At 42.3% G+C, this 15,256-nt stretch overlaps 1 protein-coding gene across 3 annotated transcripts in view; it reads right to left on the bottom strand.

Annotated features, from left to right (window-relative positions):
* The window catches only part of FAM171A1 (family with sequence similarity 171 member A1), a 154,029-nt gene that overhangs the window by 57,135 nt on the left and 81,638 nt on the right, over positions 1-15,256 (bottom strand). For 2 of the 3 annotated variants that reach the window (XM_071210053.1, XM_058282367.2), the window contains exon 3: positions 9,071-9,163. In XM_071210053.1, coding sequence (XP_071066154.1) covers positions 9,071-9,113 — 43 coding nt within the window. In that variant the 5' untranslated portion in view covers positions 9,114-9,163. Of the gene's footprint in view, positions 1-9,070; positions 9,164-12,714; positions 12,907-15,256 lie in introns of all 3 variants that reach the window. The other variant, XM_071210054.1, reaches the window with a different exon arrangement.

Here is a 15,256-nt window from a genome sequence, read left to right as displayed (position 1 = left end):
ATATATTTAGGATGTTAAATTTTAAAGCCATGGTGACTACCATGAAAACAGATGAAAAATATATCCAGATAGAAATGAGAAGGGACTCAATATGATACAATGCTGAAAAACCCACAAACAGATGAATGTAGGCATTAATGGAAGAATTGAGGGAACAAAAATGTATGAGACTTATAAAGAATAGTAAAATGGCAGAAGAAAGTCCTGTATTATTGGTATGACTTTAAATGTAAATGGATTAAACTGTCTAGTCAATGGGCAGCTATTGGCAGAATGGACAAAAAACATGATCCATCTATATGTTTTTTATATTATAAGAGGCTCACCTTAAATTCAAAGACATAAGTAGATTAAAAGTGAAAGGATGGAAAAAAATAGACCATGCAAGCAGTAACCAAAAGAGAAACGAGGTAGCTACATTAGTATCAGATAAAATAGTCAAAATGTTTTTGACTTTAAGTCAAAAACAGTTACAAGGGACAAAGATAGTCATTATATACCAGTAAAGGTGTCAATTCTACTAGAAGATATAACAATTATAAATATATATGCACCTAACAGCAGAGCCCCAAAATATATGAAGCAAACACTGCCAGATTTGAAGGGAGAAATTGATGGTTCTACAGTAATAGTAGGAAACTTTAATATCCCACTTTCAATAATGGATTTCAATAATGGGTTTAAACAGAAGCTCAATAAGGAAGTGCAAGGTTTGAACTATATGGCTCAGCCAATTAGACCTAACAGACATATATGGAACATGTCATCCAACTATAGAATACACAGTTTCTTGAGTGCACTTGGATCATTCTCCAAGATAGACCATAATGGAGGTGACAAAACAAGTCTCAATAAATTAAAAAGTACTGAAATCATGCAAGGTATCTTCTTCTACCGCAATGGAATGGAGACAGAAATCAAAAGCAGAGGGAAAACGGACAAATATGTGGAAATTAAACAATGTACTCTTAAACAACCAATGGCACAAAGAAGAAATCACAAGGGAAATTAGGAAATATCTCGAGGTGAATGAAAGTGAAAACACAACATACTAAAACTTATGGGATGCAGCACAGATAGTGCCAAAGGGAAATTTATAGCTCTAAAAAGCTTACATTAAAAAAGAAGATTTCAAATCAGAGACCTAATCTCAAAACAGGAAGAACAAACTAAACTTAAAATGAGCAGAAGGAAGGAAGTAACAGAGAATTAAAAAACAATAGAGATAATCAAACAAATAAACAAAATCAAAAGTTGGTTCTCTGAAAAGATCAATAAAATTGACAAATTTTAGGGGGACATTATTACCAACACCACTGAAATCACTGAAATAAAAAGAACAATAAGAGGATACTATATATAACCATACATCAACAAATTATATAAGCTAAGTGAAATGGACAAACTCCTAAAATCACACAAAATACCTACACTGATTCAAGAAGAAACAGAATATCTCAACAAACCAACAACTAGTAAGAGATTGACCCAGTCATCAAATCTCCCCATCAAAGGAAAGCCCAGAACCAGACTGTATCACAGGGGAATTTTATGAAACATTCCAAGAAGAATTAACAGCAATCCTACACTAACTCTTCAGAAAAACAGAAGTCCAATGAACCCGAGAGTAGGTGTTGCAACTCTGCTAAGGCTCAGGGCACAGCTGGCACATGGATAGTCCAGAGATTCAAGTTGCCTGAGCAACCCCAGCGCCAAACCCCAGCGCCAACCGCAGGTTCAGTAAAAGTGACAGAAGAGGCATGTGTAGAGAGGTCACATCTGAGTTCAACTCTATCACAATCAAGAGCACAAATTCCAAAGTAGGTCCCACTGAACTCCAGAGCCATTTGCCATCACTGTAGAACCTGTGTGACTTCGTAGCCCTCAGGAGCATCACTATCTGGGGTTGTATCTACTTCGGCTGTCTCTGGGATCCTGCTGAAGCATGCGTAAATGCAACCCCTCTGATGACCTCCCCACTCATTTTGAAGTCTCTAATCACAGGCTGATTATTAGAAAGGCAGGCTAAAATCTGAAGAAGAGAAACAAACAAACATATATATAGTGATATATCCAGCTGTTATATCACTACCTGGATACAAACTTTATAAAGTTCTGCATTATCAGTAGTTACTTTAAAAATAAATGGGTTACACTGGATGGACTGGGGGAGAGTGTGAACAACAATGTAAACTATGGTCCAAGTGGTGTGGCAGTGCTCCAGGGTGCATTCACCAAATGCAATGAACGTGCCTCACTGATGAAAGGGGATGTTGATGTGGGAGGAGTAGGGGTGGGGAGTGGGGAGTGGGGTATGGGAACCTCTTATATTTTTTAATGTAATGTTTTATGTGATCTATTAATCTTTATAAAAAAGACAATAAAAATTGCTAAAATAAAAAATAAATAAATAAAAGGGTTAGGGAGAACTAGCAAAATGGTGGCAGAGTAAGGTGCTCCTAGAGTGAGCTTCTGCTACAGGGCAGTTAGTAAATACCCAGAGCTCTCTGAAGCTAGCTGAAGCACCTGTTTGGGGGCTCCAGGAGGCCAGAAGAGCATCCTGCAACATCCTGGAAGGAGGAGACTGCCCATCTGCAGAGTAGGGGAGCCCCACGCACAAGAAGTGAGCCCTGTAAGGAGAGTCACCCAGCGCGAAAGAAAGTGCAGCCTGCCCAAGAATGGCGCCGCACACACAGACAGCTGACACAAGATGACGCAACAAAAAGAAACACAGATTCCTGGTGCTGTTGATAAGGATAGAAGTGGTCACAGAAGAACACACAGCAAATGGACACACAGAGCAGACAACTGGGGGGAAGGGGAGAAAATAAATAAAAAATCTAAAAATAAAAATAAATAAATTCAATGAGATGGCTAAGGAAATTAAGGATATTAGGAAGACACTGGATGAGCACGAAGAATTTGAAAGCATACATAGAAAAATAAATCTTATGGGAATGAAAGGTGCAATCAATGAAATTTAAAAAACACTGGAATCATATAATAGCAGATTTGAGGAGGCAGAAGAAAGGATTGATGAGCTTGAAGAAATGGCTTCTGAAAGTGAACGTACAAAAGAACAGATGAGGGAAACGGACTTTGGCCCAGTGGTTAGGGCGTCCGTCTACCACATGGGAGGTCCGCGGTTCAAACCCCAGGCCTCCTTGACCTGTGTGGGGCTGGCCCATGCGCAGTGCTGATGCGCGCAAGGAGTGCCATGCCACGCAAGGGTGTCCCCCGCGTGGGGGAGCCCCACGCGCAAGGAGTGCGCCCGTGAGGAAAGCCGCCCAGCATGAAAAGAAAGTGCAGCCTGCCCAGGAATGGCGCCGCCCACACTTCCCGTGCCGCTGACGACAACAGAAGCGGACAAAGAAACAAGACGCAGCAAATAGACACTGAGAACAGACAACCGGGGGAGGGGGGGAAATTAAATAAATAAATAAATCTTTAAAAAAAGAAAAAAAAAAAAGAACAGATGAAGAATAGAATGGAAAAAAATTGAACAAGAACTCAGGGAACCAAATGACAGCAAAAGGCATGCAAATATACGTGTCATGGGTGTCCCAGAAGGAGAAGAGAAGGGAAAAGGGGCAGAAGGAATACTTGAAGAAATAATGGTAGAAAATCTCCTAACCCTATTGAAGGACATAGATATCTGTGCCCAAGAGGCACAATGTACTCCCATCCAAAAAAATCCAAATAGACAACTCCAAGACACATACTCTTCAGAATGTCAAATGCCAAAGACAAAGAGGGAATTCTTAGAGCAGCAAGAGAAAAGCAATGCATAATATATAAGGGATACCCAATAAGATTAAGTGCTGATTTCTTGCCAGAAACCTTGGAGGCAAGAAGACAGTGGTCTGATATATTTGAGATACTACAAGAGAAAAACTTCCAGTCAATCTTATATCTAGCAAAACTGTCTTTCAAAAATGAGGGTGAGATTAGAATGTTCACAGATAAACAGAAACTGAGAGAATTTCTAAGCAACAGACCAGATTTTCAGGAAATACTAAAGAGTGTGCTGGAGCCTTAAAATAAAACACAGGAGAGAGAGTCCTGGAAGAGAGTCTAGAAATGAAGATTATATCAATAAAAGGAACTAGAAGTGTCAAAAGAGTGGTGAAAATAAAATATGACAGATAAAACTCAAATAGGAATAAACTTAACCAACGATGTAAAGCACTTGAATTCAGAAAACTGCAACTCAATGTTAAAAGAAATAAAAAAAGGCCTAAATAATTGGAAGAACATTCTATGTTCATGGATTGGAAGACTAAATATCATTAAGATGTCTGTTCTACTCAAATTGATATACAGATTTTGATAAAAATTCCACCAGCTTTAAAAATATTGAAAACACGGTCATCAAATTTATTTGGAAGGGTAAGGTGTCCTGAATAGCCAGAAACATCATAAAAAGGAAAAGCAAACCCGTATCTCCAGACTTTAAATCATATTACCAAGCTATAGTGGTAAAAATATAATGGCACTGGCATAAAGACAAACACATAGATCAATGGAACCAAATTGCTAGTTCAGAAACAGATCCTCACATGTATGGTCAAATGATTTTTGTCTAGCCTGTCAAACCCACACAGCTTGGGCAGAACAGTCCATTCAACAAATGGTGCGGAAAGAATTGGACATCCATAGCCAAAAGAAGGAAAGAGGACCCCTATCTCACACCTTATCCAAAAATTAATCCAATATGGATCAAAAACCTAAAAATAAAAGCAAGAATCACAAAACTTCTAGAAGAAATTATACGAAAATATCTTCAAGACCTGGTGGTAGGTGGTGGATTCTTAAAGGAGATAAGAGGAGGACTAAGTGGACTACTGATGTTTAATATATGTAGAAATTTTAATTAGCTTTACTGTAAAATGTGGAAATGTATAGAGTGGATGGTAACAGATATGAGTAACAGCTAATTTATAAATGGGGATGTGACTGAAAATGGTAGTCTAGGTATGTAAACACCAATTGACAGAATGCTAGAAAATAATCTAGGAACTGAACAGCACAGAGGTGGATGATAATTGTGGTTAATGGTACAGATGCAAGAGTGTTCTTTGTTAGCTAGAGCAAATGTACATCACTACTGCAGGGTGTTGGGAATGTGGAGAAGCTTGGGAAAAATATAGCTGGAGTGACCTATGGACTGTGGTTAGCAATAATAATACAATATTCTTGCATCTATGCCAAAGATATAGTGTTGATAATGAGGCAGTATGGAAAATTTGAGCCAAATGTACCCTATGGACATGGTAACAATCAGATGATATTATCTTATCGGTAGTAAATATTCCATCACAGTGTGGTGTGCTGATGGAGGGGTGTTGTTTGGGAATTCGGCGCATGTGCATGATTGTTTTATAAGTTTACAACTTCTGTCATAAAAAATATATTTAAAAAATAATAATAGGCTGGGTTAGGGGAAAAACACACTGAATGTAAGATAAGGACTGTGATTAGTAGTAAGATTTTGGCAATATTTTTTCATAATTTATAACAAACATCTCATGACAATGCAAGATGTTGGCCGAGGGTTGATGTATGGGTTCCCTGTATGATGTTATGCATGTTTGCTTTGTAAGTTCATAACTTTTACTATATACTTAATTGTTTATGTATGTTCATCTATAAATGATATAAAGATAATAATAATAGGCTTGGTTAGGGGAAAATACTTTGGTTAGTAGTAATATTTTGACAATGTTCTTTAATCATTAGTTAAAAAGGTTTAACAACAATGCAAGTTATTGGTGGTAGGGTGAGTTATGAGAGTCCTGTATGATGTTATATATGGTTGTTTTGTAGGTTCACAGCTATTATTATACACTTAATATTTATGTATGTTTATGTATGAGTGAAATACTTCGATAAAGTAATTAAACATAGATAAATAAATGGGTTAAACTCTCTAGTCAAAAGGCAGAGATTGTGGTGGTGATGGTAGCACAACATTGTGAATATAATTAACAGCACTGAAATGTATATATGAATATGATTAAAAGGGGAAATGTTAGATTGTATATAGGGTAACAGAAGAAAATTTTTAAAAGTCTATGGGACTACTATGGCAGGGGAGAAGCACTGATGTGGAGTATCATTGATGGGGGATGTGTGGGTGGGAGGGAGTTCTCCAGGGCATGCAGATAGTGTGTATAGATAAGTTCATGTGTTCGTTGGGTATTGACATCAGGGGGTAGAGTTTCACACGATGTCAAAGATGTCAAATCTATCCAAGTAATTTACAGATTCAAGGCAATCCTAATAAAAATTTCAAGAGGCATCTTCACAGAAACGGAAATGCCGATCATCAAATTTTTACAGAAGGGTAAGGGCTCCCTAATAGCTAAAGTCATCTCGAAAAAAAGAACGATGTTGGAGGACTCACCCTTACCAATATTATACCTTATAACAAAGTCAGAATAATTAAAGCAGCATGGTACAGGTACAAGGACAGACATATAGACCAATGGAATTGAGTTGAGAGCTCCAAATCAACCCTCACATTTATGGTCAACTGCTTTTGCCAAAGGGCAAAGACCATTCAACTGGGGAAGAACAGTCTCTTCAACAAATGGTGCTGGGAACACTGGATGACCATAGACAAAAGAATAAAGGTGAACCCCTACCTCACTCCATAGACAAAAAACAAATCAAAATGGATTAAAGACCTAAAGATAAGAGCCAGAACTATAAAACTCCTATAAGAAAACACAGGGAAGCATCTTCAGGATCTTGTGATAGTACTCGGTGCTCTTCACACCTAGGGCACACGCAAGAAAAGGAAAAATAGATAAATGGAACCTCATCAAAATGAAAAGCTTTTGAGCCTCAAAGGACTTTATCATGAAAGAAAAATGACAACCTACACAATTGGAGAATATATTTGGAAACCACATATCTGATAAGAGTTTAATATCCAGAATATATAAAGAAACACTTCAATGCAAGAAGATAAAGACAACTCATTAAAAAATGGACAAAAGACTTGAATAGACATTGCTCCTAGGAAGTTACACAAATGGCCAAAATGCTAATGAAAAGATGTTTAACATCATTAGCATTAAGGAAATTCAGATCAAAACCACAATGAGATACTATTTCACACTGACTGGAATGGCTACTATTAAAAAAGGAAAAAAAGGAAAATGACAAGTCTTGGAGAGGATGTGGAGAAACCAAAATATTCATTGCTCATGAGTGTAGCTGCTGTAGGAAACAGTTGGTAGTTCCTCAGAAAGCTACGGATAGAACTACCATATGACCTGGCAATCTCACTTCTGGGTATATACCTGAAGGAACTGAGGGCAGGGACTCATATATTTGCACGCAAATATTCACAGTAGCAGTATTCACAATTGCCAAAAAATGGAAGCAAGCCAAGTTTCCAAAAACCGATGAATAAACAAAATGTGGTGTATACCTACAATGGAGTATTATTCAGCCATAAAAGGAATGAAGCTACGATACATCTGATACAATATGAACGAACCTTGAAGACAGCATGTTGAGTGAAATACGTCAGACACAAAAGGACAAATATGTCTGCTCTCACTGATTTGAAATAATTAGAATAAGCAAATTCATAGAGCCAGAATCTAGAATGCAGGTTAACATGGTCTGGGGAGTTAAGGCCTAAAATATGCAGAGTTTCTATTTGGGATGATGGAAAAATTTTAGTAATGAATGTTGGTAGTTGTAGTAAACCATTGTGAACTAATTTACAGCACTGAATTATATAGTTGAATATGGTTAAAAGGGGGAAATTTTAGGTTGTATATGTACTAAAATAAAACATTAAAAAAAATCCATGGAATGACTGCACAACACAAACAGGGAACCCTAAATTAAAATGTGGACTACAGGTAATAGTACAACGATAAAAATGTGCTTTCATCAATGGTAACAAATGTGCCACACCAGTGTAAGGAGCTAATAATAGGGGGGTACAATGGAATCCTATATTTTATGCATGGTTTTCTGTAAACGTACAACTTCTCTTGTAAAGAAATAAAAATAATAAAAAAAGAAACTCATCATCTGTTGGTTGTGAAATAAGAATAGCAAAGCTCTTAACAGAAGAACTGAAGGGAGCCAAGGACGGTGTGCCATGAAGTGGCTCTCTCATGAGAGGTGCCACAGACTCAGGACCGGCTGTGCTCTCTCTGAGAGAGAGAGAAAAAAGAGTTGACAACTTAGTGCTTTTACTGTGCAGACAACTCCCAAATCTGTATTTCTATTCTTGGTTTCTCTCCAAACCCCAGCCCCATATGCTGCTAGATGCTTCTACTTATTTGTTATTCAAATACATGTTCTAAGAGAAGTGGCTGCAGGTTAAACTCTTTGCGTGCTCTCCAGAGCTACTCAGTAATCAGTGAATAAATGGGTTCACCTCATTTGCAAATAGCACATCAATCTGGGTAGAGAATGGTGTTAATGCATTTAAAATAAAGGGAAAAAGTAAATGAAAAACTCATCTGATGAGAACATTAAAGCCAGAAAATATCATTATCAAGCCCATTACTTAGATGGAACAAAATGATCTTAGCAGAAAAATGCATTTCAACAAGGGTTACCCCCTATTCTATCCCCAATACCATTTCAACGGCAAATCCCTCAAGCCCTTTGTGTATGTTCCCCTGTAAGAGCCACAGGAAGTCAGAAAGGGACACATCCCTAACTGATATCACTACTTGTGAGATCGATTTAAAAAACAAGTGGGCAAGAGGGAGGAACAGTCGAATGCTTATTAACCTTTTAAGAGAACGGCCCTGGCTACTACCAGGGAGGCCCCAGGCTCCTGGATGCTGACGGTACTAATTTTTCTCCTTTCGAGAGGAGTGAGACGTGGTAGTCTAGAGAAAGTAGAGCCCCTTCTTTTCTCTCACACACCAAAAGACATCAGATGCCAGTTTAACCAAAACGCGAACGTCCTGTGCGTCCTGGCCACGGATGTGTTTTCCCTGCCATCACCGCCGGGCAGTGGGGGTCCTGCCTGGGCTCCAGCCATCAGCCCAACCCCCTCCCGTCCCTGGCTGGATAGCAAGCCTACCTTGGAATCCTGAGACTATTTGCACAATATCTTCATACACCATCAGCGTGGCGGACCGCTCCGGAAGCAGGCCGAGGCTCAGAGAGGAGAACACTGCAGAAACAAAACGGACAGACAGGGATTCTTACACTCAGACCAGAATGCCCCATCCGAACTCGCTGGTACTCTGAATTCTCTTCAGTCTCTGAATTCAGAGCAATCAACGATGCCGATTTTCATTACGATTAGCAGGACACTTTGAACGTGCCGGGAGGGTGTTTAATCCCCCATGGAACAACTGCTTGCCCTACTAATACTCAACTGCTGGATTTGTTAGGAGTGTTTAATAGAGGCCTGAACTTCCTCACGTTAGGAATACATTAAAAGCTATAATGTGTGGCATATTACTTTTAAGACTTCTAAAACATGTGCTTAGGTTAATGTGTGTGCCTCACGGTGAAAGAACATTCCCCCACATCCTGCAACTAATGAGATAGTAACAGAATCTGCACTATTTTTAAATTCTTGCTTAGATACCTGGGCTTTTGATAGCTGGAAAATGTGCTTACTTAAAATTTCTTCACTTAAGCAGCTCTGAAAATTTTAAGACACTAATTTAAGCTAGTTTTTTTATTATTCTAATTTTCAGTTTACTCTTTGTACTTAGTTCCCTGAAGGATATTAACCAAACCTTTTCAGTTTTGCCTACAGGGATAAAATTAAGTCTCAAAACAAACCAGACGGAATGGTGTAAATCTGTAAATTTTCTCAGAGGCACAAAGCTTATATCCTTGAGCCGTTGGCTAAGAAAGGTGCCATGAAGGGCTTGCATCTGCACAACAAAACCTCAACTTGGCATATTAGCTGCTAAAATCCAGGACAAGTTTAACAAGCTTGAACAACACAGGACTGAGAGATTCCACGTACCCTCCTCACAAGACCTCTGGCGTCACTTGTTTTTTCACTTGGTTTTCTCTTCCCTATCCTCTCCTTTGCTTATAAAAACCCTAGCTCCCATTCTCACTTTGAACTGGTTTTGGGAAAATTCCCCCAGTTCCTTGCTCGTGCGCTTGCAATGAATCACCTCCTTCTCACTAAAAAAGAAACATGTTGCTCCTTTGTGGGGCTGGATTGAGTGGGCCTTCTAGTGGAAATGTGCTGCGCCATGGGTGTTATTCCAACTAGAAGTTTCACAAAGCCTACAAGTCTCTGCTAGAGCACATGAATTTAAGAGAAAACAAGTAAAAGCATTATGGAACGAGCACCATTGCTCACATTACCAAGCCCTTGCCAACACGCCAGGTACCGCTCCAAGTGGTTTAATTTTGGTAATTTATGTAAATCTCAAAATAACTCTATGAAATATGTACTGTTACTATCTCCATCTTACAGATGGGGACACTGAGGTTAAATAAGTTGCCCAAGACCCTCAGCTGGTAGGTGCTGGCACCAGGATTTGCCCTCAGGTCGCCTGACCTAGCCTCTCTCCTCTCGGGCATCATGCTGCGTGGACTTGACCGAAGGCCTTAGACTTTGTCTAGTCCAGCCCCTCAGATCAGAAAGGAGGAAAGTGAGGCCTAAGAGGTAAAACAACTTTTTGGGAACACATCAGAAATGAGAAATACCAAGGGCTAAGAGTATCCATTACTTAGCACAGCTCCTAACCATGCCCAGTGGGACAAGGAATGGGGCACTGCTTTGCACACACCCTCCCATGGTCGGTTCACTTGTTGCCACTACATATGAGGCCCAGGGCTAGACCCTGCATGGGAAAAAGGGATATTGAGACAGTCTGGGCCTTTAAAGGGTACACATTAGAAAGGGACTAGGGGCAAGTGGATTTGACTCAACTGATAGAGCGTCTGCCTACCACATGGGAGGTCCAGGGTTCAAACCCAGGGCCTCCTGACCCATGTGGTAAGGTGGCCCACGCGCAGTGCTGATGTGTGCAAGGAGTGCCCAGCCATGCAGGGGTGTCCCCTGTGTAGGGGGACCCCACGCGCAAGGAGTGCGCCCCATAAGGAGAGCCGCCCCATGCGAAAAAAGCGCAGCCTGCCCAGGAGTGGCACCACACACACGGAGAACTGATGTAGCAAGATGACGCAACAAAAAGAGACACAGATTCCCAGTGCCGCTGACAAGAATGCAAGCAGACACAGAAGAACACACAGCGAATGGACAGAGAGCAGACAATGGGGTCGGGGCGGGGGGAGAGAAATAAATAAAAAAAATAAATCATTAAAAAAAAAAAGACTAGGAAACCCAATAAACAGGATGAGAGGAGCAGGACATGGCAAGTGTGATGGGAAAGGTAAGAATGGGAAACAGTCTGGCAGGTCCTCCAAAAGTTATAGAGCTACCTATGACCCTGCCAGGTCACTCCTAGGTATAGACCCAAGAGAAATTAAAATTAGATCCCTACAGAAACTTGTACAAGAATGTACACAGCAGCATTATTCACAATACAAGGTGGAAACAACTCGAGTGTCCATCAGCAGATGAATGTGTAAACTCAATGTGGTATACCCATAATTATGGAAAATTATTCTGCTGTAAAAAGGAATGGAGTTCATCAACAGCATGAATGAACCTTGACGACATTAAGCTGAGTGAAATAAGCCAGACACAAAAGGGCAGATAGTATGCGATTCCACGTATATGAAGTATCTAGTATAGGCAACCCATATAGAGAGAAAATAATGTCACCAGGGGATGGGGACAAAAGGGAAGGGAAATCAGGGCTAATGGCTACAGGTTTCTTTTAGGAGTGATCAAAATGTTCTGCAGATAGATAGTAGTGAATGTAATACAACCGCATGAATATACGAAAACCTTGAATTTTATGTTAAGAAGGTGAAGTTTATGGCATGTGAATTACTTTTAATATTCTTTCAATTGAAACAAAGTTCCCTTAATAGCACAAAGTGTCACCAATAGAGGGATATATGGGAACACTATTTTTTATGTGATTTTTCTGTAAACCTACAACTTCTCTAATTAAAAAAATATATTTTTTAAAGGATGCACCACGGAGTTCAAGGTTGGGGGAAGAGTTCACACGGGGTTGGGGGAGGCGAGTCAGAGGCAGTGTTCACAGCAAAGGCTCCTGGGATTCTCCTCCTCTTCCCACCGACCATTGCCGTTGGAACCAGGCAGTCCTCATACCTAATGGGTCTGGAAAGGCAGGAAAGCTGTAAGGCTGCTGTAGCTGATGCTGTCTGCAGGAAATACTTCACCTGCAAGCTGCCAGCTGCTTGAGTTAGGACCCCCAGGGCCCCCACTCTCCAGGGAGCTCCCAGAGCCACTGTGCGCACCGGCCTGGGGGACTCTGCATCACCCGGAATCCACTGTCTCCAAATACGGTGGCTTCCGTGACCGACCCAGGGTGTTCTGGAAATGTTTCTAATCTAAAGCATTCAGTTCTTCTAAACACGAGGCACCTGCTCTGGCAAACTGTTTCTCAAACTCTATTTCATTTAGGAAAAAAATGCTTTCCCTTCTTCCTCTTGGCAGGCAGTGGCAGAAGCCTCAGGAAAGGCTTGGCGCACAGGATGTAAGGCGCTGAAGACCCAGGGAGGACTCAGCTCTGCAGCAGGTGGCATTTCTGCCCATCGTAGAGGGTGTATTAGTCAGGGTTCTCTAGGGAAACAACTGACAGGAGATACCTGGAAATGATATCAGATCGTCTCATGCAACTTGGGGGATGGGCAAGTCCAAATTCCATAGGGCAGGCCACAAGCAGGCAACTCTGATGAAGGTTTCCGATGAATTCCCCAGGAAAAGCTAGCTGGCAGAAATAGAGAGAACTTCTTTCTTCCGAGTGTTGAAATCATCACTTCTCCTTTTAGTGCCTGCAACTGATTGGATGAGACAGCTCTTATTGTTGAAGGCACCTCTTCAGTTGATTGTAGCTGTAATCAGCCATAGATACAATCAACTTACTGATGATTTAAGTCCATGAAACGTCCTCACAGTATCAATCAGGCCAGTGCTTGCTTGAGCCAGCAACTGGACACCAAAACCTGGCCAAGATGACACATGAACTTAAGCATCACAGAGGTGAAAGGTGGGTGGTGTCTGGACGTTCTTTTCAGACAAATAGACATTTTTTTGATAAGTAGAGAGAAAGGAACATCTAATTCTATCTGGGAGAGTCAAGAAGGCTTCCCGGAGCAGGGAACAGTCAAGCTCGGCTTCCAAGGATGGATCTTGCCAAGTGGGACCAACACGGAGAGGGGAAGATGGGAGACTCCTTCAGAAGACAGTGCCTGGCCCGGGGAGGCCAGACCGTAAGACGTGCGCCACGTCTCCTCTGCGCCGCATCCTCAGCCCCGAGGGATTCGGGCAGAGGTGGAGCGTGTCTAGACAGTGATGAGGACCCCGGCTCCCAGCAGCCCAGGGGGGTCTAAGCAGGGTCCCAGCAGCCCAGGGGGGTCTAAAGGGCAGACCACGGCAGGAGACGCAGCCGGAGGCCCCTGCAATAGTCCAAAGCCTGTGCCAGGGCAAAGGCTGTGGTGCTGGAAATAATCAGGAGGTGGAACAATAGCCTTAAGTGGGATAGATGACATTTTACATAGGTAAACTTGTTTTTATCTGTTCCATAAAGGGAAAGGGTGTTCTCCTTATGATGCATCCCCTTCTACCCTCCCCCCCCCCCCAATTTACATCCCCCCCACTCCTTTGAAGGAAAAAATTCAACACATACTCAAGGAACTACTGTCAGGGATGAAGAAAGAAGTCCACTCCAATAACTCAAGAATGCCCACGCAAACAAAAACATCGTGTGCATGTAATAAAGAAAGCATACTTCATTTTTTGAAGAGGCTCTGAGCTCTTTTCTCTTTCTTGCCCAATCATCTGGAGTGCCAAAAGTGTGCCAACTTCCAAAAACATGCCTGAAAACAATGGAGCTTTCTGCCATTTTCACCATAGATTGGTCTGAATTTTGGACCCATCCCCTGTGAGATCCCTTTTCAGGATATCTTTACTACATCGGCAAGGCAAAAAGAGTAAAATAATCAGAAACATGGGAGGGTCCTGGAAAACTGTCAAGCAATTAATTTAAATTTAGAGACAGGAACCACAGGCTCAAGAAAGCTGTGCTGGAGGCTCCAGGCAGGGCCAGCTGGTGGCAGGAGGCCTGGAGCTCAGGCCTCTTCACTCCTGCCCAAGCCGGTCCAGCTAACCTACACTGGCTCCTTGTTTGACTCTTGTAAGAAAAGAGTATTGTGGGAATGGCTGCTTCTTCCCAAACGATCGTGCTAGTGGAGCCACGTGGACGTCACTGGGGTGCTCTGCCCTGCTGTGGCTCCCGCATGGTCTGGCGTGGAAGGGGCCTCTGCTGTCCTCTAGCCTCAGGGCGCTGTCCCAGGCCCGCTGCTCCCGGTGCACGGGGGGCCCTCGGGTTCTGACTCTGCCTTCGGCGCTGCTGGTGACCCCAGGAGACCCCAGCTCAGGCCTCATTTCAGACTTAGGGCTGACACCTGAACGTCACATCCCGACTTACCTAAACCTGGCTCGGCCTGGCCTGGGACGCCGACGCCTACCTCTCCCTCCCACCTACCGGCCTCCACCAGCACCTCCGCCCCTTCCCTGAGCCTGGCCCTGGGGAGGGGGATGCACACGCCCGGGTGGGGGCTTCCTCACCTGCTAGTTTAGGACCCTGGGCTGTGGCAGGTTTCCCAGCCCATCGCCTGCCTTGGGAGGTGCTGCTCAACCACCCGGAACCCAGGATCAGCTTACACTTCCTGTTTCTCCCCTCCCCTCCCCGGCTCCCGGCCATTCCCAAGGCCTTGTTTTGCCTGCTAAATAGTTCCCCAGTGCACCCCTTTTTTCTAGTATTTCCCAGAATGACCTCCTCCACTGTGTTGAAGTCAAATCCCGTGCCCATATGCTCTGACAGTGGTCTCAAAAGTGAGTAACACTGTTACTCAAAATACCTTTAGGGGTGTGTGTGTATGTGTCTGTGTGTATGTGTGTGTGTCTGCGTATGTGTGTGTGTGTGTGTTCCTTGTTAAGACACAGATTCCTGAGCCAGCCCCCCAGGTTAAAGGGCTGAGTCCTGGCACTGCGGGTTTTACAGCACCTTCTTTTTTTTTCTCTTTCTCTTTATTTTTTTAATGTTACATTAAAAAGGTCCCCTGATGTGAACGCCTGGACCCCTTTCCTTCGCGCTCACGGCTCCTCTCCGGCTCCTCACATGCCCCA

The sequence above is a fragment of the Dasypus novemcinctus genome, chromosome 20, assembly GCF_030445035.2.
Source record: "Dasypus novemcinctus isolate mDasNov1 chromosome 20, mDasNov1.1.hap2, whole genome shotgun sequence".
NCBI lineage: Eukaryota > Metazoa > Chordata > Mammalia > Cingulata > Dasypodidae > Dasypus > Dasypus novemcinctus.
Note: the sequence above shows the minus strand (reverse complement) of the source record. Positions and strands in the feature narration are given on the sequence as shown.